The following is a 25,776-nucleotide window of genomic DNA, read 5'->3' as shown; positions in this document are numbered from 1 at the left end:
TGGAAGAAAATCTCACCTTGGGAGAGATGCTAGCCAATCAGATTGGCCGACTGCGTCCAGGCCCTCCTGGCACAGCGCAGCAGTGGCTGGAAGAGGCACTACAACGCTGTACCTGTGTCTGGGGCATGGTGGCCAGGTGTGTGGTAAGGGGTCCGGATAAAGGAACACCTGGGGGATTGTCGGGGGGCTAAATTAATCTGTTAGTCACTTGGTCTGGCAACAATTGCTGAAATTCTCCAGTGATGCAGGGCCTGTTGTCCAGTGGATAGACAATAGTCATTCACCTGACAGAAATGTATTGCTTCAAGCTAGCAGAGGAATTCAAGGGTTGGTTTCACGATCTAACACTTCCAGGGAATGCCAGATTTCCTGACAAGCAGCTTTGACAAAGGGTCATCTGGACTCAAAACATCAGCTCTTTTCTCTCCTTACAGATGCTGCCAGACCTGCTGAGATTTTCCAGCATTTTCTCTTTTGGCTAGATTTCCTGAGATGTGTTCCATGCAAGGCTGCTTTCCACTGGGAAGCACAGGATTGCAGAATCCAGCCCAACACCTCGCAACAGGGCAGCTACAAGCGGGAAAACAACAGTGGGGCGTGATTTTACCACCCGTTCACGCCACGCTCCCATTGCAGCAACGTCGGAGAGTTAGGGGGGGTGAGCCAAATCTCTGTTCACTGCAACGGGATGGGAAAATCCTGTCAGAAAATTCCAGCCCAGATCTCTCAATGTCCACCCCTCCACTCTTGATGCTTTTGGTTTATGCTGGGATAAGGTTTGTCAATCACCTTCTCTTCCAAAACATCAATCATCATGTGATCCAACGAGTTTCCTCAGGCGTTTGGCTGTGAAGTCAAACACTGTCTCTCACATACACATGCACATTACAATAGGTGTATGGGTCGGGGTTCAGAAACATGAATTCTGGCTGATTCTTCACTCAATATCATAAGAAAACCAGAGATCTCCCTTTTTGCTATTCATTCATGGGGATGTGGGGAGGCCAGTATTTATTGTCCATCCCTAATTGCCTTTGTGAAGGTGATAGTGAGCTGCCTTCTTGAAGCACTACTGTCCATGTGGCGCAGGTACACCCACAGTGCTGTTAGCGAGGGGGTTCCAGGATGTTGACCCTGTGAAGGAACGGCGGCGATATGTTCCAAGTCAGGATGGTGTGTGGCATGCAGGTGGTGTTGTTCCCATATATCTGCTGCCCTTGACCTTCTATCTGGTGGTGGTCGTGGGTTTGGAAGGCGCTGCTTAAGGAGCATTGGTGAGTTCCTGTAGTGCATCTTGTAAATGGTACACACTGCTGCCACTGTGCATCGGTGGTGGAGGGAGCCCTCTGAATGTTTGGGGTGCAAATCAAGCAGACTACTTTGTGTTGGATGGTGTCAAGCTTATTGAGTGTTGTTGGAGCTGCATTCATCCAGGAGAGTATTCCATCACACTCCTGACTTGCACCATTTTGATGGTGGACAGGCTTTGGCGGTTTGGAGGTGAGTTACTCTCCACAGGATTCCTAGCCTCTGACCTGCTCTGGTAGCCACATATTTATATGATTAGTCCAGTTCAGTTTCTGGTCAATGCTAACCCCCAGGATGTTGACAGTGGAGGATTCAGCAATGACAGTGCCATTGAATATCAAGGGATGATGGTTAATTTCGGTCTTGTTGTAGATGATCATTGCCTGCAACTTGTGTGGCACGAATGTTGCTTGCCACTTACTAGCCCAAGCCTGAGTTGTGGAGTTGTGAATGTTGCTGAAGATTGTGTAATCATCAGCAAACATCTCCACTTCTGACCTTATGATGGAGGGAAGGTCATTGATAAAGCAGCTGAAGATGGTTGGGCCTAGGACACTACCCTGAGGAACATTTGCAGTGATGTCCTGGGACTGAGATGGTTGACCTCCAACAACCACAACCATCTAGGTTGATTGGCCATGTTAAATTACCCCTTAGTGTCAGGGGGTTTAGCAGGGGACTTTGGGGGCAGGGATAGGACCTGGGTAGGATCATTGTTAGTGCAGACCCAATGGGCCGAATGGCCTCCTTCTGCACTGTAGTGACTCTATGATTCTATCTTCTTTTGTGCCAGTATGACTCCAAGCAGTGGAGAGTTTGATCCCAGATTCCCATTGAATCCAGTTTTGCTCGGGCTCCTTGATGCCACAACTCGGTCAAATGCTGCCTTGCTGCCAAGGGCAGTCCCTCTCATCTACTGTCAGCTGAAGTGTGCCAATTGAGTATGGGTTGCACTTGGAATCTTTCTGATGCCTGCAGCTTAATATCGCATCAGGTGTTGCTGTCACTGACTGAACCATGGGAAAAAAACCATCGAATGATAGGTGAGAAAGAAGCATCCACTAATTATGATGAGATGAAGCCTCGGCCTGGAAAACACCAATTTTCTCTTGGAGTATAGAATCATAGAATCCCTACAGTACAAAAGGAAGCCATTCAGCCCATCGAGTCTGCACTGACAACAATCCCACACAGGCTCTATCACTGTAACCCCAAGTATTTACCCTGCTAACTCCCCTGACACTAAGGGCAATTTAGCATGGCCAATCCACCCAACCTACACATCCAAAAATGGATTAACTCACATGGGTGGATATCCAAATTTGATGTACCAGAATCACCGCTCCCTGATTTACCTTGTCTTCTCTTTCTTGCCTTGAGAAGTCCAAAGAATCCAATGGTACAGAAATGCATCTTCACTATGTTGAAGCCAAGTCCACCTGTCTGAAATCATTCTGTCACCTACACCAACCCATCTTCTTCCAGTGACTCAAAAAAACATTGCAATCTTTATCTCCCTAGTTCAATCCTACCTCCTCAAGTCTGCAGGTTTTAAAATGGCGAGTTTGGCATCATAATAACTACCACTATCCGATTACATTATTGTCCTCTTCCTCCTCCTTTCAGTCTTGACTTTATCTTGAAGCTTTAGCTTTGCATCTCGCCTTTGCATTACAGGAGAAAAGATTGCAAGAAATCTTTTACAAACAGTGCAGATTACTACACAGTCAAATCTTTGCCCTTGAGAGTGAGGGGCACCAAGGTTCAAGCCACCCTTTCTAGCCCGGGGGCAGTAGTTTTCACGATATTTCCGCCTCATTACTTTACTTAAAATTCCATTGGGCAATTAGTATGTTCATTCGCAGCAATTGACTTGGGGCGCTGCATAGATTCAAAGTATGGAACTCTCACACTTTCCAAAGGTACATTTTATTCTTTTGGTCACATAATATGGAGCTTTTCATCACAACCGCACGTGAAGGATTTATTAAAACAATTTATTCCTCTAAATAGAAATTTGTGACTGCACTTGATGATTGCAATTAACTAAACTACATCAGTGCTTCCTCTTTGTGATTCAGTGGACACAAAACAACAATTCAAAAGCATTAACAATTAAAACCAGCTGCAATATGTAGCCTTTCACCTTTTCTTAAGGGTGTAATATGTCCTTTGACAGACAGGAGAAGCCGTTGGATTAAACTCTGGTACACAGTTCTAGAGGAGGTCGTCTAGACTCGGGAGTCCATCGCGTACATTTTGCCAGTTGCTGTTCTTCCATATTGATAGAAGGATAGGTTGTACCGTGCAGTTCTCAAATCTATTAAAAGAAAAAGAAAGAAACATTGGGTCTCTAAGAGTGTTGTGGGCTGATTTTCCTCTCAAACTCCCTTTGTCTCCACAAGAGCAGCTCAGAGGCTGGAAATCCTGTGAAGTGCAACTCATCTCCTGACTCCCCATAGTCTGTCATAGAGTCATAGAATCCCACAGTGCAGAAGGAGGCCATTCAGCCCATCGAGTCTGCACCGACTACAATCCCAGCCAGGCCCTATCCCCATAACCCCATGCATTTACCCTAGCTATTTCCCCTGACACTAAGGGGAAGGTGGGTTAGCATGGCCAACCCACCTAACTTGCACACCTATGGGCTGTGGGAGGAAACTGGAGCACCCGGAGGAAACCCAGGCAGACACGGGGAGAATGTGCAAACTCCACACAGACAGTGACCCTGGCGCTGTGAGGCAGCAGTGTTAAACGCTGTGCCACCGTGCTGTCCACCATCTGCACAAGTCAGGAGCGTGTTGGAATACTTTCCACTTGCCTGGATGGGTGCAGCTCCAACAACACTGAAGAAGCTCAACAACATCCAGGACAAAGCAGCCCGCTTAGTTGTCACCCCATCCAACACCTTAAACATCCACCCTCTTCACCACCAACACACAGAAGTAGAAGTGTGTGCCATCTACAAGATGGCTCCTGCGACAACATCTTCCAAACCCGTGACCTATACCACTGAGAAGGACAAGGGCAGCAAATGTATGAGCACATCTGCATCTGCGAGTTCCCTCCAAGCCCCACACCATCTCGACTTGGAAATATATCGCCGTTCCTTCACTGTCGCTGGGTCAAAATCCTGGAGCTCCCTTCCTAGTGGCACTGTGGGTGTACCTACACCACATGGACTGCAGCATTCAAGAAGGCAGCTCACCCACCACCCTCTCAATGGAAATTAGGAATGGGTGATATGGGCATAATTGGCCTTGCCAACGATGCTAATGTCTCACAAAAGAATGCATCAAATAAATGTTGCCAGGCATGATTTTAACAAGCAAGGACAAAAGACTGAGCAAAAGACTGACTACTGAACCACACTCCTGGAGTTCCCACCAGACGTCCTGTCAAATATCAATGATTCATCTTTACCAAGGATGATCGCACCGTCACAATGTGTAACTGTCTTTGAGGATATGTACAATATAATTCCCATCACTTGTGCCACAGTGATTCTAGGCGCAAGAAATGATGTGCATCTTTAGCGTGAGGCATGACTATGACATACGGAGGGGAGGAATTTAGAACATATAGCCACAAGGAATCAGAGCTGGAGTAGGCCATTCTGCCCCTCCAGCCAGCCCCACCATACAGTGTGATCACACCTCAACTCTACCTTCCCACATTATCCCCACGTCCCTAATTCCCTCAGTACTCATAAACCTCTGTCTTGGAATACGCTCAACAATTGAGTTCCCCACAGCTGTTTGTGGTTGAGAATTACAAAGATACACCAGAAATTTCTCCTCATCTCAGTCCGAAGTGACCAAACCCTTTCAATCTTAAACTGTAGAATGCCCCAATAAGAATTGCATCAATGGTGCATTGTCAGTGCTTCTAGTTTCTTGACTAGGGCAATGTCACAAAATTGAAACACTGCAAAACAAGAAGAGTTCCTTTCGACTGCTGCAGTGGAATAGCTAGGCCAGACAGCTCAGTAAAGTCGCAGGTTCACTCACTGTCCGCACTGAGTTTGCTGATCACAGCTGGTTCAGGAGATTCCCTCAGCATTCATGGCCTTGAGAGTTGGGAAGAAGAGTCAGAATTCTTGTTCTTGATTGCTATCCAATGACTTCTACTGGAAACGGTGTGTGTGTGTGTATGTGTGTGTAATCATAGAATCCCTGCAGTACAGAAGGAAGCCATTTGGCCCATCGAGCCTGCACCAACCACAATCCCACACAGGCCCTATTCCCGTAACCCCATGTATTTACCCTGCTAATCCCCTGACACTGAGGGAGAATTTAGCATGGCCAATCAACCTAACCCACACACCTTTGGACTGTGGAAGGAAACCGGAGCACCGAAGGAAACCCATGCAGACATGGGGAAAATGTGTAGACTCCGCACAGACAGTGACCCAAGCCCGAATTGAATCCGGGTCCCTGGCACTGTGAGGCAGCAGTGGTAACCACTGTGCCACCGTGCCGCTCCCCTGCCCCCCCTGTGTTTGTGTGTGTGTGTGTGATTAAATAGTCCATTGACAATCACTGTCCAGGTTAATACAGGGGGACGATATCAAAGAGGTGGTACAGTTCGAGGAGCTAGGCTCCCTGCCTTACGGAGAGAAAGAGAGATAATCATTGTGGAAGCAATAATTTTCCATTCAACTTACCTCTGAAAAGATAAAGACAACAGGTTAACATGATAGAAGCCAGGAAGCAGCCTGTCGACCCGGCCATTCCCAGCCAGCAAGACCAGCCAAATTCATACTGAATTCCTAAAAATACATTCTGCAGTACCAGTGTTGCTCTTTCCACGTACACGTCCACAGCGTACCACACAGAACCAATCATACCCGGGATTCCTGCAGGCAAACAGACACGGCATCAATACATTGCTTTGATCAAGGGCTTCCCAAAGTCAGGACACAGATTTTGGATGACAAGGTTTTCCAGGAAAACCAACCTGCCATCTTCCGCTTCCCTAACCCAGTGCTAACAACATCTTCCCATTCCCAATATTCTGTCTTCTCATTGATAACTATGTTAGGGGAGATTCTCCCAGCCCGCTGCACCGCTCAAATAACACAGCAGGCTGGGAGACATCAGCGGGGGCCTGTAGCAGGACTCGCAACTGGAGCCTGGCTGATTGCCAGTCTCCCAGGCCATGTCTTTTTATGTAATCGGCCCCACGCCGGAGATCAGCGCGAGGCTGATTACAATATGGAAATGCACATCTCCATATTATTAGCGAGCCCAGGATGGGACCCTCCAGTAGGCTGATGATTGGTAGGGTGGGGGGTGGGGGGTTGGAAAGCCGGGGATCGGTGGGCGGTGAGGGGGGAGGTTGGGGAGCAATCAGAAAGCCAGCAATCAGGAGGCTGGCGATGGGGTGTGCCAGTGCACATGCGCCAATCTCCCCAATGACAGATCGCCACATGCGCTGTGGCCCACTCGGGACACTAATTCTGGCCTCACCAGCAGGCTGAGGCTCCGTCCCCCACTTACCGACGTGAATCCCCCTGCAGCACACTATGGTGCGCAAGGTGCAAGTCTTACTGCTGGTGACTGCATTCAGTATACTGACTATGCACCAATAAGAAGAATCGTAAGAAACTTGAAAATGTTACTTCCATTGGGTTCCATGACCGTTCACTTCTGTTTACTGAACGCAGACACCAGCAGTAAGACTTTCAGGTCCGCATTACTCAGGTACATACCTGGTCATGCATATGGTGATGGGAATTAATATTATGGGCCCCATTCTAAAGTCTCGTACTTTGGACATCCAGGGTTTAGGCTATCTAAACCCTTCCCCCTTTGATCCAACTTGTTCCATCTTGGTCCTCTATGCTTTTTCAAAAGACTAAAGGACAATCTCTGTCATCACATTGTTTCAGCTGACATATAAAAATGCTCCCATGTCTTTTTTTAACTAAAGTTCCAGCTTCCCTCCCTTTCTCCTCAGTGTGTTGTCACTTGCTGAATTATGGTCCCATAACCCCTGACAGCTCAGCCAAGAAACCATTCCAACCCTCGTCAGGAAAGCCTACATTTTCTGACTGGCATTGTTTGAATGTACCAATCATAGATGTGAGGCTTCAGTGCTGTCACACCATGAGGGCAACTGAGGGCATCACAGCAGAACGCAGCTCCGTTCTCGAACAGGGCTCACAGATTGGCAACTCCCAGCAACATGAGGAACCAATGCTGACCGAGGTTACCCCTTACTACCGGGAACACAGACTCTCATTGGTGCATGGGTATAGTCTGTACACTGAATGCAGGCACCAGCAGTAAGACTTGCTGGTCTGCATTGGTCAAGTTCATATCTGGTCATGCACAAGCCAACCGTACCCTCAGGAACACTCCGCAATTCCTCTATTGAACACCCTTTAAGAAATGCATTAGCAACTGAATCAGCCTTACCTCCTATTCCAAAAATGAAGCCCGCCATGTAACAGATCCTTAATTTGATCTGAGGTTCTTCTCTTAGAATCTTCACACAGTCCAATCCAAAAATTAATATAATAAGTGCAAAGCCTGCCAGAATGTCTGCTGTAATCATTAGCGCTCGAGTGAGCACTATCTTAACTGGAAGAAAAGGAGGAGAGAAAAGAAAGGAACTCATTTATTATACATGTCACAACTATCTTAAGATGGAGTCAGTTGTAGAGTCATTGGGCGGGACTTTACAGCCCCGCTTGAGTGAGACCGGAAATTCCCACCGGAGGTCAACAGAGATTTCCATTGCCAGACACTTGCCCGCTCTGATTCTGTGGTGGGCAGGGTGGTGGAGTTCCAGCCATAGAGTCATAGAGATATACAGCACGGATATACAGCCCAACCTGTCCATGCCGACCAGGTTTCCTAAACTGAACTAGTCCCATTTGCCCATGTTTGGCCCATATCCCTCTAAACCTTTCCCATCCATGTACCTGTCCAAATGTCTTTTGAATGTTGTAATTGCATCCGTCTTTACCACCTCCTCTGGAAGCTCATTCCATACACGCACTGTCTGCGAATACCCCCGCCAGCTGGTCTGTGCAGGATCTAAGTGCCCGTCCGGGCCAGGCCCCTGGTCCTCTTGTAAAATAATCAGAGTATCAACGGAGGGTAAGGCTAGAATGTTACCACTGTTCACACCGGCGGGATTCTCCCATCCTGCTGCAGCGAACAGGGATTTGGCCGGGCGCCAAATTCTCCGACCTCGCTGCAGCGGGAGCATGGCATGAACAGCAGGTAAGATCTATGTTTCCATTATAGTGTGAAGCAATTTCTGAAATGAGTCCTGTATCCTGGCAAGCAGGGATGTGTTGTTGCAATTATACAGGGCCTTGGTGAGGCCACACCTAGAATAGTGGTTTGGTCTCCTTTTCTGAGGAAGGATGTTCTCGCTCTCGAGGGAGTGCAGCGAAGGTTTACCAGGCTGATTCCGGGGATGGTGGGACTGATGTATGAGGAGAGGTTGACTAGGTTAGGATTGTTTTTGCTGCAGTTCAGACGAATGAGGGGGGGCATCTCATAGAGACTTATAAAATTCTAATAGGACTGGACAGGGTAGATGCAGGGAGGATGTTCCTGATGGTGGGGGAGTCCAGAACCAGAGGTCATAGTCTGAGGGTACAGGGTAGAACATTTAGGATGGAGGTGAGGAGATGTTTCTTCACCCAAAGAGTGGTGAGCCTGTGGAATTCATTACCACAGGAAGTAGTTGATGCCAAAACATTGAATGTATTCAAGAGGCGGCTGGATATAGCACTTGGGGTGAATGGGATCAAAGGTTATGGGGAGAAAACAGGATTAGGCTATTGAATTGGATGATCAGCCTTGATCGTGATTAATAGTGGAGCAGGCTCGAAGGGCCGAATGGCCTCCTCCTGCTCCTATGTTTCTATGTTTCTGTGACACAAAACCTTCCCTTTATTTTCATTCTTGTAGGCACCGGCCAACATTTATTACCCATCCATAATTGACCTAAAAAGAAGGCGGTGGGCTTTCCTGAAGGCGACTGTTCTGGTTTGCTTTGGCTGAATGGCTTGCTAGGCCACTTCTGAAGGCAGGTGAGAGTCAGTCATGTTGGTGTGAGATTGGAGCCACCTATGGCCAGGCTTTCATCCCTAAAGAATATTAATGAAACCTCTAGGTAAAGAAACATGACTTGTCAGCCTTGGCAAACTTTCACCTTCAAGTCAGAAGGTCATGTATTTTAAGTTCAACTCCGGAAACCCAATCACATAACCAATGTTGACACTTCAGTGAGGCACTGAGGGTGTGCGACACTGATAGAAGAGATGTTAAACCTCTCATGTAGACACATAAGATATCACAATACTTTTCAAAGAGAAGAGGAGTGCTTCAAATATCTGAGCAATATTTCTCATAAAGCTGCTGCCATAAAAAAGAACAATTATCTGGTCATTTATCCCTATTGCTGTTTGTGGGATCTTACTGTGCACAAATTGGCTGCCATCTTTTCCACATTAGAACAGTGACCACACATGAAAAGGCACATCCTGAGACCATGGAAAATGTTATTTGAATACAAGTTTGTCTACTCTTGATATCTGTCTTAACTAACTCCTTCATTACCCTGAACCTTCTTAAACAGTTGCCTCAATGGATTTCAAAATATTACTTCAGGTTTGCCTTCGTTGTACGGTTCTATAAAAAATACTATTTGTTACTTATTTATGGTGAAATATTTCACTACTAGCAGCCAAGATAAAAGGGAATTCCAAAGTATTTGGGCACATTAGTAGCAAAACGGATGGTAAATGCACAGGTAGGGTTAATTAGGGACCAAAACAAGGATTTATACATGCACAGCTAAGGAATTAAATGAATATTTTGCATCCGTCTTTACCCAAGGAAGAAGATACTACCCAGATCATCGTGAAAGAGGGGGTAATTCAGACACTCAAAGTGTTTAAAATCGATAAGGCAAAGGTATTGGATAGATGACAACAAAAACAGAAAATGCTGGAAAATCTCAGCAGGTCCGGCAGCATCTGTGGAGAAACAACAGCACTAAGTTGATCTTTCTCTACACTATGACTGTAACACTACATTCTGCACTCTCTCCTTTCCTTCTCTATGAATGGTATGCTTTGTCCGTATAGCGCGCAAGAAACAATACTTTTTGCTGTATACTAATACATGTGACAATAATAAATCGAATCAAATCAAAGGAATCAGGATGACCCTTCATCAGAGCTGAAGACAAGGAAAATTGGACAAAATTTATGCTGTGAGGGTGGGGTGGATGGGGAGGCTGTAACTGAAAGGAACGGCATAAACAAAAAGACAAAGGTAATGTAAATGGTGATGATAAAGGCTGAGAATGGTGTTACGAGCATCCATCTTGTCCGATTTTCCTTGTCTTCAGTTCTGACAAGGGTTATCCGGACTCAAAACGTTGGCTGTATTCTCTCTCCATGGATGCTGTCAGATCTGCTGAGATTTTCCAGCATTTTCTGATCTTGTTTCAGATTCCAGCATCTGCAGTATTTTGCTTTTATCTCAGTATTGGATAGGCTGCTGTGCTTAAAGTTCATAAGGCTCCAGAACCGGATGAGATGCATCCAAGGATACCCAAAAGGAAAAATCAGTATGAACTGGGAAATAAGAATACTGGTCTGAACTGTTTTTCCCTTCTGGTGACTGAGGAAATGAAAATTGCGAAGGCATTGGCCATAATTTTTTAGTCTTCCTTAGATACAGGGGTGGTGCCAGAGGACTGGAGAATTGCAAACATTACACCCTTGTTCAAAAAAGTTGTAAAGATAAAGCCCAGTGACTACAGGCTAGTCAGTTTAAATTCGGTGGTGGGGGAACTTCTCCAAACAGTAATCTGGGATAAAATTAATAGCCACATAGACAAATGTGGGTTAATTAAGGAAAGCCAGCCTGGCTTTCTTAGGGGAAAATTGTGTTCAACTAACTTGGTGGATTTTTTTGATGAGGTAACAGAGGAGGGTTGATGAGGGTAATACCGTTGATGTGGTGTACATGGACTTCAAAAGTACATTTGATATAATCCCACACAATGGACTTGTAAGCAAAGTTATAACTCATGGAATAAAAGGACCATCAGGAACAGGGATATGAAACTGGATGTGCATCAGGAAACAGAGAGTGGCGATCATTGGATGTTTTTAGGGCTGGAGCAAGATTTTTAGTGGAGTTCCTCGGGGGTCAGTGTTGCATTTTGCGCTTCCTGATATATTTTAGTGGCGTAGATCTTAGTGTACAGGAAACAATTTCAAAATTTACAGATAACATAGAACCTGGACGCATTGTGAACTGTGAGGAGGACATTGTAGAACTTCAAAAGAACGTAAGCAAGTTGGCAAAATGGGCAGACAGGTGCCAGAAGAAGCTTAGCGTAGAGAAATGTGAAGTGGTTCATTTTGTTAGGAAGAGTATGGAGAAAGAGTATAAAATAAAGAGTACAACTCTAAAGAAGCAGATGAAGCTTTGTGCATAAGTGCAGAAGATGATGGGCAGGTTGAGAGAATGGTTAATAGAGCAAGCAGCATACAATGCCTATGACAGGGGAGGCATAGGTCTGATAGTATCATCGCTAGACTATTAATACAGAACCTAAGCTAATGTTCTGGGGACCCGGGTTCGAATCCCGCCACGGCAGATGGTGGAATTTGAATTCAATAAAAATATCTGGAATTAAGAATCTACTGATGACCATGAAACCATTGTCGATTATCGGAAAAGCCCATCTAGTTCACTAATGTCCTTTAGGGAAGGAAATCTGCCATCCTTACCTGGTCAGCAATGTGGATGACTCTCAATTGCCTTTGAGTAACTAGGGATGGGCAATAAATGCTGGCCAGCTAGTGATGCCCATTTCCCATGGATAAATTAAAAAAATTAACAGGAGCATAGAGTACAAGAGCAAGGAGGTCATGTTGAACTTGTACAAGATACTAATTTGTCCTCAGCTGGAGTACTGTATCCAGATCTGGCTGCTACACTTTAGGAAAGACAGGAAGGCATCAGAGAGAGTGCAGAAATGAGTCAGGTGAATGGTTCCAGGGATGAGAAACTTTGATTATGAAGATAGATTGGAGAAGTTAACACTGTTTTCCCGGGAGAAAAGAACTGAGAGGAAATATAAGATAGGTATTCAAAATCATGAGGGGTCTGGACAGCATAGATAGAGAGAAATTGTACCCAATCGTGATAGGATAGAGAATGAGAGGATAGAAATTTAAAGTAATTGGCAAAGTGAGCAAAACAGATGTGAGGGGAAAAAATGTATGCAGATTGTGGTTAGGATCTGGAATGCTCTGCCTGAGAGTGTGGTGGAGGTTGGTTCAATTGAAGCATTGGAAAGGGAATTAGACTGTTACCTGAAAAGGAAAATTGTGCAGGGTTATGGGGGGAAGGCGGGAGAATGGAACTCTTTGCTCATTTGGAGAGCTGGGACAGAAATGATGGGCCAAATGGCTTCCTTCTGTGCTGTAACAATCCTGTGATTCTGTGAATTCCATCTGTGTTTCTAAGTGTATGTTCAGCATTGAAAAAAATATAAATCTCTGTTTTTCCTTAGTTGGTTTGGAATTTCCTCTGTCACATGTTAAAGTTTGAGAGACGGATTTTGGGTTGAATAATTGACCTTTCACCTCAGAAACAGTTGGATCCACGAGCCAAATAAAAGATATGGGCGTTGATTTGACCCAACTTCGCTCTGACTCTCCATCAACAGGTCCACCTGCTCCCATATTAATCCTTATTTCCTGCTTCAGGAACCAATCCATTCAATCATTCTTCATGCAACAAAGACACCCTTGATGTTATTCCGAAGCTTTTTCCTCATTTTGAACCTGAGCCCTTCATCCTACTGACAAGATTTAGCCAGAAGTGATGCTCTGGGTTTAATTTTTCCACACTGTTTAATATCGTTTACATATTCCCGTTTTGTTGTTCTTGTAACTAAACTCCTCAATGGCCCTGTCCGTCCCCCGGCCAACAACCACCTGTAGGCTAACTACCCCCCTTTCCCCGAATTTGAGGTAGGCCTGACTTAGGCCTCTTGTGGTTACACCCATCCTGACTCCACCCTGCCCTCCCCTCCCCCCTTTGCATTAAGTTACAGCCAAAGAAATTTGATCTTAATGGGTTTAGGCAAAAGCAGTCCAATACCAAAGGGAATGGAACCCCTTTTATGAACATCTCAAACCAATTTGTATGCTATCTCTGATAGATTGGAAATCAGAATCTGTGAGCTAGAGATTATGCTGCTCCCTTATCCCAGTGCTTGAGTTGTATGCCCACAAAAATAGGTGGGTGCGCTGAAGGATCAGACATCGCAGGCCCTTTTTTCCACCTTTATTAATTCATGCATTTACTCCAGAGAGAAAGAATATGTATTTCTGTAATATTTTTCAGGGCAGCTGAACACAGCTAATGCATTACATTCGAAATTTAGCCACAGTTATAACACAGGCTAATCCGCACATAGCAATGTTCCCACAATAGCGCATGAGATAAATGACCAGTTAATCTCTTAATTTAAAAAAAAATCCCTACAGTGCAGACGGAGGCCATTTGGCCCATCGAGTCTGCACCAACCACAATCCCAGCCAGGCCCTATTCCTGTAACCCCACGTATGTACCCTGTTAATCCACTGACACAAGGGTCAATTTTATCATGGCCAATCCACCTAACCCGCACATGTTTGGACTGTGGGAGGAAACCAGAGAACCTGGAAGAAACCCACACAGACACAGGGAGAATGTGCAAACTCCACACAGACAGTGACCCGAGGCCGGGAATCAAACCCGGGTCCCTGGCGCTGTGAGGCAGCAGTGCTAACCACTGTGCTACCATGCCGCCCAATTGGTGGCAGTGGTTGAGGGATCAGTGTTGGTTAGGACACTGGGAAAACACTCTACTCTTCATTAGTATCATGAAGCCTCTTGCATTCAACTGATCAGGTGGACATCACTCCACTTCAACACCTCATCAGAAGTGCAGCATCCTTGACAATGCAGCACTCCCCCAGTGCCACCTAGAAGAGTCACCTTGGATTATCCACTCAAATCCTGGAGAGGACATTGAATCTACAACTGCTTGACTCAGAATGAAGAATTCCATGAATGAAGCCTCATTCTATATTGATGTGTGCGTTTATTTTAAGTGGGTAAAGCCTTCTGGGCTGGAGAGTTTTAGATATGAAGAGAGATTGGATAGACTCCTTTAGCTCAGTTGGCTGGATTGCTGGTTTGTGCTGCAGAGTGACACCAATAGCACAGGTTCAATTCCCGTACTGACTGAGGTTATTCATGAAGGCCCCACTTTCTCAACCTTACCTGAGGTGTGCTAACCCTCAGTTAAATCACCAAAAGTCAGCTCTCCCTCTCAGAAACATGGAGAACAGTCTATGGTCCCCTGGGAGTTTGGCAACTTTCACCTGCCTTTATAAGATTATGACAGGTTTAGGTAAGTTCAACAAAGAAAGGCTGTTTCCATTAACCAATTGTACAACGACTTGGGAACAGAGATTTAACATTTTGTGCAAGGGATGGAGAAGAATGCGAGAAAGAACTTTATTATGCAGTGAGTGACAATGACCTCAAACTCTCTATCTCTGAGGGTGGTGGAATCAGAGACAATCAATGGTTTCTAAAGGAAACTGGATGGACACTTGGGGGAAATAAACTTGGAGGACTGCAGGGAGAGAGCAGGGGAAGAGGACTGGCCACATTGCTCTACAGAGAGCTGGCATGGACTTGATGGATCGAATGGCCAATCTTCTGCACCATAATGACTATGATAAGGAATACCTACAGCACCGGGAATTATTTTCACAATCTGAAGGACTCTCGCAACAGGGGAACTTTTCTCCATTTTTCACAAACAGTATTGGCCAGAATTCTCTGGCCGTTCACAGCCCCGTCGCCGCTGCCAACGAGAACGGGGAATGTGGCACTCAGCCAAATCTCCATTCAGTGAGGCGGGACTGGAGAATCCCAGCCACGGGACTGGAGAATCCCAGCCACGGGACTGGAGAATCCCAGCCGTGGGCGAGATCGGAGAATCCAGCCCTATAAATCGACAAAGACCAATTCTAATTAAGCTGTTATCATGCCGGAGGGCCGTCAGTGTTCCCAAATGCATTTTTCATATTTGGACCCACCACTTCCCACCATTCTGGAAAATGGACGAGCACTTCAGTGCATTCCGGAGCTACTTACGTGGATGTTCTGCTAAAATGGAGTCATATTGATCACATGTCCTGATCCCATCCACGGAGTTTGTGACGCATTCCCACCACAAACCCCTGCATTTCTGACTGACCTGGGAATGGGAGTCAGAAAAAGAATTAAGATAGTTTGTGTCTGTCAATACCAGTCAGTGCAACCCTGTTTCTTTCCCACCCACCTCTACTCAATGTCAGTCTGGACCTGTCTACAATATTCTTCATTACAAAGTATTCTGGACACAATGAATTTACAGTACAGAAACAGACCTTTCAGTCAGTGTTGATACCCGACAGAAGCCTCCTCTCATTCTATTTACTCCATCTTCTCTTTTCTCCTTCCATATTTTTTTATGGGATGTGGACGTCACTGGGAAGGCCAGCATTTGTTGCCTGTCCCTATTTGCCCTTGAACTAAATGACTTGCTAGGCCACTTTAGATGGCTGTTAAGAGTCAACCACATTGCTGTGGCTCTGGAGTGACACATAGGCCAGACCAGGTAAGGACTGCAGGTTTCCTTCCCTAAAGGACATTAGAGAACCAGTTGGGTTTTTTTCTTACAGGGATCAATGATTGTTTTATGGACCCCATTAATGAAGCCAGCTTTCAATTCAGGATTTATTGAATTGAATTCCACCACCTGCCTTGGTAGGGATTTGAACCTGCATTGCCAGAGAATTAGCCTGAGCTCTTGGATAACTAACCTAGTGACATTCACTTTACCACTGTCTTCGCCAAAAACATCCATCCTTCTTAATCACCATCAGTTACTTAATCTAACTTCCCCTAACTGGTCATCTCACTGACCAAGTCAGCCTAGCCATATCTATAATGGACACCTCATAGGGCAACGCAGTTAGAATATGTTTATAATTTTTTTTTTATTCATTCATGGGACATGGGCATCACATCCCTAATTGCCCTTGAACAGGGTGGTTTGCTAGGCCATGTCAGAGGGCAGTTGAGAGGCAACCACATTGCTGTGGCTCTGGAATCACATGTAGGCCAGACTGGGTAAGGACAACAGAACCATGGAAAGGTCCGTTGACTGAGGGCAGGATTTTCTGACTTTGGAGCGAGCGTGGTCGGAAAATCCCACCCTAATGGACATCTCGTGGGGCAGCACAGTTGGGCCATGTCTATAATGGTCATCCCATGGGCCAGGATAGTCTGCTCCATGATGTAACACCTAGTTCATTTACTTAAATAAAATAGCACATTATGCACCAACGATAAATCCTTACAGATGTGTGAAATTCTCACAAGGTTGAAATTCTATCTAGGTTCTTGCGATGATTCACTTCCTGCTTTTTTTGATATTCACCATAGGTCAGTACTGACCAATGTATAAGGAAAGCATGTGTGACATTAACCTTTACTGTGCCCTGGTTGAGTTTATTAGTAAGAAGTCTAACAACACCAGGTTAAAGTCCAACAGATTTATTTGGTAGCAAAAGCCACTAGCTTTCGGAACAGGCTCGTGGCTTTTGCTACCAAATAAACCTGTTGGACTTTAACCTGGTGTTTTTAGACTTCTTACTGTGTTTACCCCAGTCCAACGCCGGCATCTCCACATCATGAGTTTATTAGTCCAGGCAATGCCAGACTCTGGGCATGACTGAGAGACTTTCCAGCTTCAATGGATTTCAATGCTTCAAGGATTGGCCTAGTCGGGTTCAAGTAGACACTATCTCAATCTTTGCACTTTGATTTGACAAGAATATAGCAGCTTTTGAAGGGTAACATAACTGGGTTGTGTAAGGTGATTAGAGGAGTTGGCAGTGTAGATAGAGGGGTGGTGAGGTGGGGCTGGGGGTCTAAACCACAGACAGATACCATAAAAATAGAGCCAAGTCACACGGGGTGATGGCAGGAAGCACTTGTTGAGACAAAGGGCAGTGGAAATCTGGAAGGTTCTCCCCCGGAGAGATGATGTTGAGATGCGCGGGGGAGAGGGGGTACGTTATTGAACATTTCAAAACCAGTATAGATTTCTGTTCAGCAAGGACATTGAGGCCAATGAATGAATTAAGTCTCAGATCAGCCATGACCTTATTCAATGGCAGAACAAGCTTGAGGTGCTGAGTGGTCCAATCTTGTACCTTATGCTCCAACCTCTTGGATAATGCCACAGCCCGTCCACCTCAAAATGAGATGAAGAAAAAGATGTGGAAAATGCAAACAAGTGTGTAAAATTAGGGTAAAACTCATAAAGGCTGAAAATCTGGAGTATGGTTAGAAAGTGTTAAACATACAAAGGGTGCCAATCTGATTGACAGCAACTTGCCATGATATAGCAGCATTAATGTCACAAGATGCTTTCTAAAATTGCCTACATAACTCTCACTCACATCAAGAGAGTTTTTAAAGTTTACAAGTAGGCTTAACATTGCAATGAAGTTAGTGTGAAAATCCCCTAGTTGCCACACTCCAGTGCCTGTTCGGGTACACTGAGGGAGAATTTAGCACGGCCAATGCATCTAACCAGCACATCTTTCGGACTGTGGGAGGAAACCGGAGCACCCGGAGGAAACCCACGCAGACACGGGGAGAACATGCAAACTCCCGCAGAGACAGTGATCCAAGCTGGGAATCGAACCCGGGTCCCTGGCACTGTGAGGCAGCAGTGCTAGCCACTGTGCCACCATGCCACCCACGGGAATCGGAAGGGGATAAAAGGACAAGGGCAGAGTGAGGCAAGGAGGAGACATCCTGGACATTCACATGTACCAAGCTGAGTAAAACCAGCTTATTTGATGCTAGCGGATTCCCCCTGGTAGGAGCAGGAGCCAATTCCATTAAAGTGGATTTATTATTAGAATAACAGTGTTTGTTTCAGCATTGTAGAGCGGGACTCAAAACGTACTCAACTAGGCAGCCCAGACAGCCAATTCCCTGGAGCTGCTGTGTATGATGATGGATAATCTGTGCTGATTGTGGCTGATGTGAGCTTGTTGGACTGAATGGCCTGTTTTCATGTTGGATCTCAAATTACACATTCTTTTTATTCATTCGTGGGACATGGGTGTCACTGGCTGGACAGCGTTTATTATGTGGAGATGCCGGCGTTGGACTGGGGTAAACACAGTAAGAGTTTTAACAACACCAGGTTAAAGTCCAACAGGTTTATTTGGTAGCAAATACCATTAGCTTTCGGAGCGCTACTCCTTCGTCAGATGGAGTGGAAACCTGCTCTCAAACAGGGCACAGAGACACAAAAACAAGTTACAGAATACTGTGTATTCTGTAACTTGTTTTTGTGTCTCTGTGCCCTGTTTGAGAGCACATTTATACTCCATCTGACGAAGGAGCAGCGCTCCGAAAGCTAATGGTATTTGCTGTGTATTCTGTGACTTGGTTGAGGCTGCTGTGTATACTGTGTATTCTGTAACTTGTTTTTGTGTCTCTGTGCCCTGTTTGAGAGCACATTTATACTCCATCTGACGAAGGAGCAGCGCTCTGAAAGCTAATGGTATTTGCTACCAAATAAACCTGTTGGACTTTAATCTGGTGTTGTTAAAACTCTTACAGCATTTATTACCCATCCCTCGTCGCCCTTGTTCAGAGGGCAGTTGAGAGTCAACCACATTGCTGTGTCTCTGGAGTCACATGTAGGCCAGACCAGGTAAGGGTGGCAGATTTCCTTCCCTAAAGGGCATTAGTGAACCAGATGGGTTTTTCCGACAATGGTTTCATGGTCATCAGTAGATTCTTAATTTCAGATATTTTATATTGAATTCAAAGTCCGCCAACAGCCGTGGCGGGATTCGAACCCGGGTCTGCATAACATTAGCTGAGTTTCTGGACTAATACTCCAGCGATAATACCACTAGGCCATCACCTCCCCAATCTCTTATATCTTCCTGTGGGAGAGGCTTTGAATTCGCATTGCAGAGGCACTATCTCAGCAATGGTGCTTGTGGCCTTTCCTCTCTGCTGCATCACTCCACTTGTTTCACATGGTAAGGATAGCACCTTCTCCCTCTCAGTTCCCTCCCCTCCTCCCTCTATCCTTGAAGTTAGTCCACATTGGTGTGTGATTCCACTGGGATTGCAGTCCACCCCTCCAAGTATCCATTCTTTATTGCCTGGATTTATACTGTGAGCAGTATAAGCTGATCAACTGGAGGAGGAAGAATCAAACGTGAAATCCTTCAAAAAGGAATCACTGGACAGCATTAGGAACAGGAACCTTGACTAGTTTGTCCTCCAAAGATTCTCAGGCCTAACTAGGGGAGCAATTATGTTACTGGACTAGCAATCCAGAGGCCTGGACTAGGAATCTCACCATAGTACCTAGGGGCATTTGAATTCAATCCATTATGAACCTGCAATTAAAAACTCTAACTCTAACTCTAACACACAGTCCGCTCTGTGCCCACTAAATTCCTGTCGTGCCTGCCACGGGAATTGGAGTGGGCGCGGGGCGGACCATGCAAATGCTGACTTTGGGTGGGATTTTCCGGTCATGGGGCAAGCGAGGCTGGAAAATCCCGCTCTAAATCTCAGAAATGATGATCATGACATTATTAACCTCTCGCAAAAACCCATCTTTAGTTCATTAGTGTCCTTCAGGGTCAGAAATCTGCCATCATGAACTGGTCTGGCCTCTACATGATGCCAGGTCCATAGCAATGCATTGACTCTTAGCTGCCCTTTGAAAGGGCCTAATAAGCCACTCAGTTGGATCAAATGCCCGACAGAAAAGTTAATGAGACCTGGAACTCCTTTCCTAGCAGCACTATGGGTGTGCCTACATCACACAGACTGCAACGATTCAAGAAGTTGGCTCACCACCACTTGCTCAAAGGCAAGGAAGGATGGGTAATAAATGCTGACCTCGCCAAGGATGCTCACATCTGCAAATTAATCTTTTAAAAAGGAATCAACTAACATGGAAATACCCTTTTGGGAATCCAAATGACTACTGTTAGAAACCTGGGGGATCACTGAGGGAACTTTGTTCTTTGCTGGAATTCTCCCCCATCCCTCCTGAAGTCACGCACAATCTTCAGCTACGAGGCTCAGTGGAGGACTAGGCCTTCACCAATGTCAGTTTTCAATAAACTGTGAGGAGCAGCCTGGGGCAAGGGTAGAATTCCTTCACCAAACCATCTCAAGAAGCAGGCTCCCACTCACTCACCTAGCAATACCCTTGGGACTAAGGAGAACTTATCATGTAAATGATGGTGAATACTGAAATTGTGAGGGCCTGGGGAAGGGTGGAGAGAGAGTGGGGGGGGGTGGGGGGGGTGTGGGGGTGGAGTAGAGGGGGGGATTCAACTGCTGACTGGATTGTAGGAGCCCCGACTTCCAATTTGTTTGAAGAGGATTATAGAATCGTAGAATCCCTACAGTGCAGAAGGAGGCCATTTGGCTCAACGAGTCTGCACCGACCACAATCCCACCCAGGCCCTATTCCCGTAACCCCACATATTTACCCTGCTAATCCCCCTGACACTAGGGTCAATTTATCATGGTCAATCAACCCAACCTGCACATCTTTGGACTATGGAAGGAAACCGGAGCACTTGGAGGAAACCCACGCCGACACGAGGAGAACGTGCAAACTCCATACAGACAGTGACCCAAGCCGGGAATCGAACCCGGGTCCCTGGTGATGTGAGGCAGCAGTGCTAACCACTGTGCCACTGTGGGCGTGGGGCAGACCATGCAAATGTCCGTTGATCTCGGGTGGGATTTTCTGGTCTTGGGGCAAGCACGGTTGGAAAATCCCGCTCTAAATCTCAGGAACGATGATCATGAAATTATTAAATTCTCACAAAGACCCATCTTGTTCATTGGTGTCCTTCAAGGTCAGGACTCTGCCATCATTAGCTGGTCTGGCCTGTATATGATGCCAGGCCCATAGCAATGCATTGATTCTTAGTATGGAGTATGTGAAAGCCTTTATGCAGACATTTTGTGGCCTTAATTGTGATCCTCAAAGACACTGATGGGAATTGCACTGAAGGAGTAAGGTTCAATTTTTTTCAATTTAGAGCATCCATGACCTCTTGGTCCCTGGCTGCTGTTGGGCCTATTTTTGCCAACTCTTCACCCCCCACATTACTTGCTCCCCCTCCCATCCCGGCCCCCGGCTTCTCCCTTCCTCCACCAAACAGACTCTCCCTGCTGGTCAACTCCTTGTAAACGTGGGCCAGACTTTCTCCTCACAAACCAGCGCAGTGGAACCCAGGTCCTTTTTCTGATGCCCGCAGTTTTCAGATGACATCAAAATGAGACCTGAACTTTAGAAACAGTCTCAAGCCTGGAGACTGTGGCCGTGGGGCGTAGCAATGGGCACATTGTCATAACGCCCCTGGCTTCAAGTCCCTAAACACCTCTGCCCTCCATGACCATCAACTCTCGAGACTTTAACAAGACGTGCCATCACAACACCCTCGTCCAAGACGTATTAAAGGGGTTAGGACTGGCGTTGTGCCAGCATGCAGCCCATTAGTCGAACATTTTAGCATACTTTTATAGCAAAGGGCAAATGTTACACAATAAGAACAACTTGCGCCATCATCAGAACATATGTTAGGAACAAATAAAGGCCGTTCAGTGCCCCTGGCATGTGCCAGCTCCTTAAACAGTAAATAGACCATTCAAGGAGGGTCAATAGTGTTCTTCCAGCATTCCAAATGCAAAAACGTTCGAGGGATAAATATTGAAATTCTGTTCGGCTCCTGTCATTTTATGAGTTTAAAATGTTAAGATTATTCTTTTTAACTCACAAAGCCTTCTCCTGTCCCCCAACATCACTCTCCTCTGGGGTAAATCCTCCCTTTCTGAGGAGCAAGGCCCCAGTTTGCAGTTTTTGGGGATAAATGGGCAGAATTGAGTCAAATCCTCAAAAGATCAGTAAAACTCTGTAATGCTCTAAATGATGAAATTTCATTTATCCAATCGTGTCACAGACCCAATGGGCCCAGAATAAGGGAGACAGAATTTTGCAATATGCCCCCAACACCATTCCCCCCCCCCCCCCCCACACCCCAACTCCTCCAGTAACCCCCCCCCCAGCAGCACTGGGGAAAGGCCCAAATCCCACATAACAAGTTACGCAACTTGATCTGTTCATTGCTCGGAAACCATGCCTCTGCCTAAGCAATCGCCATGGAATTGTAGCAATAGCGTCCACGATAGAATAGTGTGGTGATTCTCACAATTGCCTCCCCCACTGCTTCCCCCACCCCCACCCTGCTCCACACACTAAACAGGGGTATGGGTTCGATTCGTAAACATGAACGAGAAGGAACAACCACAGATGCATCACAAGGAAGAACCGTCTCTTCCACAAAACATATAAAAGGGTGCATACCACTGATCCATTCTAACGCATCCATCCTGACCTAATCCAAAACGGCACTGCCATCACATCTCACCTACAGAAAGAATTTGCCTTTATAAAGGGGTCTTTGCCAACCTCAGAATGTCTCAAAACTCCAACCCGTCATTTTAGTGCAGTCGCAATGTAGGGAGAGGGGGGGCAAACAATTTGTACTGTCAGCCTGGCTTATGTGGCTCAAGTCTGTGGAGTGGGACACAAACCTACAACCCTCTTACAACCCTACAGTTTCCCCCTTCTACAGTGCTGCAGAGAATAGGCCGGGTCTTGAACGCAAGCATTAAAAAAAAAGTAAGCCAATATCTCCGCTCAACAGGGGTAGAACTACGGTCTTGGTGGGCAAGGGGAAGGGGGTTTCCCAAAGCCAACCAGTGCTCACTTACCTCCAAACTATCGTCAGCATTCACCATCCAACAATCTGTCCAGGTCGCCACAATCAAGAAAAAAGTTGACACAAAGGCCAGAGTGAAGGACATAATTTGGAGAACGAAAATCATCTTCACCTTAGGTTTCGGCACTTGTGGGAAAAGAGTGTTCAACGTCAGAACTTAGCAACAAAGGTGAATAGATTCACACACACAAGAGAACAAGCTCCCTTCATTCATTTAAGGCAGAGTAGGATATTCTTCGGGGGAAAAAAATAATAACAACTTGAAAGGAAAGGTTTGCTCAAACATTACCTCCACCTGAGACACTCAGGAATCATTGTAAATAATCGGTCACTTTCACAAGCAACGAAACTAATTATTCTGACCCCTCTGTGCTTGGAGACTCGTAAAAATCAAATGTGCGACCGGAACTTTTCATATGACAGCTGGTCAGAGCTGGAAAAATCCAGGCAGTCCCTCAACTATTTCCTTTTCATTTGAATATTTATGCACTGTTTAGTAGGGTTTTGGCTTTCACCCATTGTGGCAGCTTTTCCGCCGCTTAGCCTATAAACATTTCAACTTCTCACCTCACTCCAACACTATTCTCACTCCCCAATCCCTCCCCCTCCTCTACCCGCTCATTGGATTGTGACCCCAGGGTCAAGAACCAGCCCCTTTACCTCCCAAATGGTCACTTCAACTACATTGTCAGTGGAAAATTGGCTCAGATTCTGCCCTGTTGCCACCAAATAAACCTGTTGGACTTTAACCTGGTGTTGTTAAACTTCTTACTGTGTTGCCCCCAGAGAGACACAGGGTGGAATCTCGTGCTGTTTCCCCCTTGGGCTTTTGGTGGGAGGGGGACATCTAATCATAGAATCCTACAGTGCAGAAGGAGGCCATTCGGCCCATCGAATCTGCACCAATCACAATCCCACCCAGGCCTCACCCTTATAACCCTATACATTTACCCCAGCTAGCCCTCCTGACTCTAAGGGGCAACTTAGCATGGCCAATCCACCCTAACCCACACATCTTTGGACTGTGGGAGGAAACTGGAGCACCCGGAGGAAACCCACACAGACACGGGGAGGATGTGCAAACTCCACACAGACAGTGACCCATGCCAGGAATCAAACCTGGGTCCCTGGTGCTGTGAGGCAGCAGTGCTAACCACTATGCCACCATGCCACCATTATGTCATCATGCTGCCCACTGTGCCACCATGCTATCCACAGGTGGAAGTGTGGTGAGTGGGCATCCCTCCTCAGCCTGTGGCAGGAAGGCCCATTGACAGCCTTCCCCTCCCCAGAACCGCCAATTGAGGCCTTTAATCTGGCAATTACTGACCACTTAGAGGCCTCATCCTGCCATCACCAGTGTTAATCCAACAGTTGAACGCAGGGATCCCCTTGTGGGGTGTACACAGGCAAACCCATGTAGGACTGGCTATGGGCTGCTGGGGGATGGATGGGTTCTGTTGTTCAAAGGCACTCAGTACCCGATTGAGGGACTGAGCACCTGCAAAGAGGGGGAAACAGCTGAGAGCCAACCCTTTTCCCCATCTGCCAACCATCCCCCTCACAGGTGACCCCATCCCATAATCCTGCACCCACCATCGCTCACTTGTGGCTTTGGATTCAGTGATGATGCTAAGCCTCGGGTACCAACAGCAGCCACCACCTCCCCAGTGGCATTGCCATTCAATAGGGCCGCTGACCTTCACTTGGCCCTCGGGGTTGTTGATCCCAAGGGAAGGCTCGCCACTGGCCTGTCTGCTGCCTGAGTGGAACAAAATGCAGCAGGTCTTCCCGAAGCAAGGCAACCTGGGCATCTCACTGGCTCTCCAGCCGAGCCCTCACTTCATCAACAAGATTGTCCCACATTGTCTTCATTATGAGTGACCACCCATGATCAGGGGCATGAACCCCCATCGTACCTTTGTTCAATTGGCCAACTCAGCACAGACCATGACTTAACCCTCGGTCCTGCCTGCAACATAATACAGTTCAAAATGGTGCACCTTTCCATTGAGAGAACTTCCTAAAGCAATGATATATTGAATGAAACCAATACATCAAATGGAAATTTTCTGGAAACTTCCTTTTGGTACCTTTCGCTACTTTCATTCTAATCAAAAAGCCAATTCGAATTAAGTCCAATCATTGCCCCCACATGAGGGACAAACAAGATCCAAGCTGACAAGACAAGACATTGCATCCCATCTTGGGCTCAATCAAACAAGATCCAAGCTGACAGGATGAGGCATTGCACCCTCTCCCGGGCTGGATCTAAGCTTCATCTTAGCCAAAAGGCCGAGATGGCTTTGAAAAAATTGCATCAGGTAAAGCCTCGGTTTAACCTCATTGGCTCCCCTGATCCTTTACTCTACCCTGGCTTAGATAAACCACGATCGCAGGCGTTAGAACAGCCCTCATGCAATGGACTAGTCTCGTCCCCTCTCTTATCATGGTTTCACCCCTGCCATGTGATCATCCTTAAGGCATAGATTTTAAATGCAGCA

The 25,776-nt window shown here is 46.2% G+C and overlaps 1 protein-coding gene across 1 annotated transcript; it reads right to left on the bottom strand.

Moving 5' to 3' along the window:
* Positions 1 to 478: 478 nt before the first annotated feature.
* Positions 479 to 23,378, bottom strand: LOC144510268 (claudin-16-like). The gene is made up of 5 exons (XM_078239763.1): positions 23,265 to 23,378; positions 15,522 to 15,624; positions 7,731 to 7,895; positions 5,975 to 6,166; positions 479 to 570 (listed from the first exon to the last, which is right to left on the bottom strand). Exons 1-5 carry the CDS (start codon positions 23,376 to 23,378, stop codon positions 479 to 481), a joined length of 666 nt encoding a protein of 221 aa, XP_078095889.1.
* Positions 23,379 to 25,776: the final 2,398 nt, after the last annotated feature.

This window comes from Mustelus asterias, chromosome 22 (assembly GCF_964213995.1).
Source record: "Mustelus asterias chromosome 22, sMusAst1.hap1.1, whole genome shotgun sequence".
Classification (NCBI taxonomy): Eukaryota; Metazoa; Chordata; class Chondrichthyes; order Carcharhiniformes; family Triakidae; genus Mustelus; species Mustelus asterias.
This window is presented reverse-complemented; position numbering and strand designations above follow the sequence as displayed.

Excerpts from the sequence above, each read along its gene's own strand:
- LOC144510268 (XM_078239763.1), bottom strand. The coding sequence starts at position 23,378 with ATGATTTTCGTTCTCCAAATTATGTCCTTCACTCTGGCCTTTGTGTCA. Across the intron at positions 7,896-15,521 it reads CATTTTAGCAGAACATCCAC|TTAAGATAGTGCTCACTCGA; the intron begins GTAAGTAGCTCC and ends CTTTTCTTCCAG. Across the intron at positions 6,167-7,730 it reads CTTCATTTTTGGAATAGGAG|GAATCCCGGGTATGATTGGT; the intron begins GTAAGGCTGATT and ends GTTTGCCTGCAG.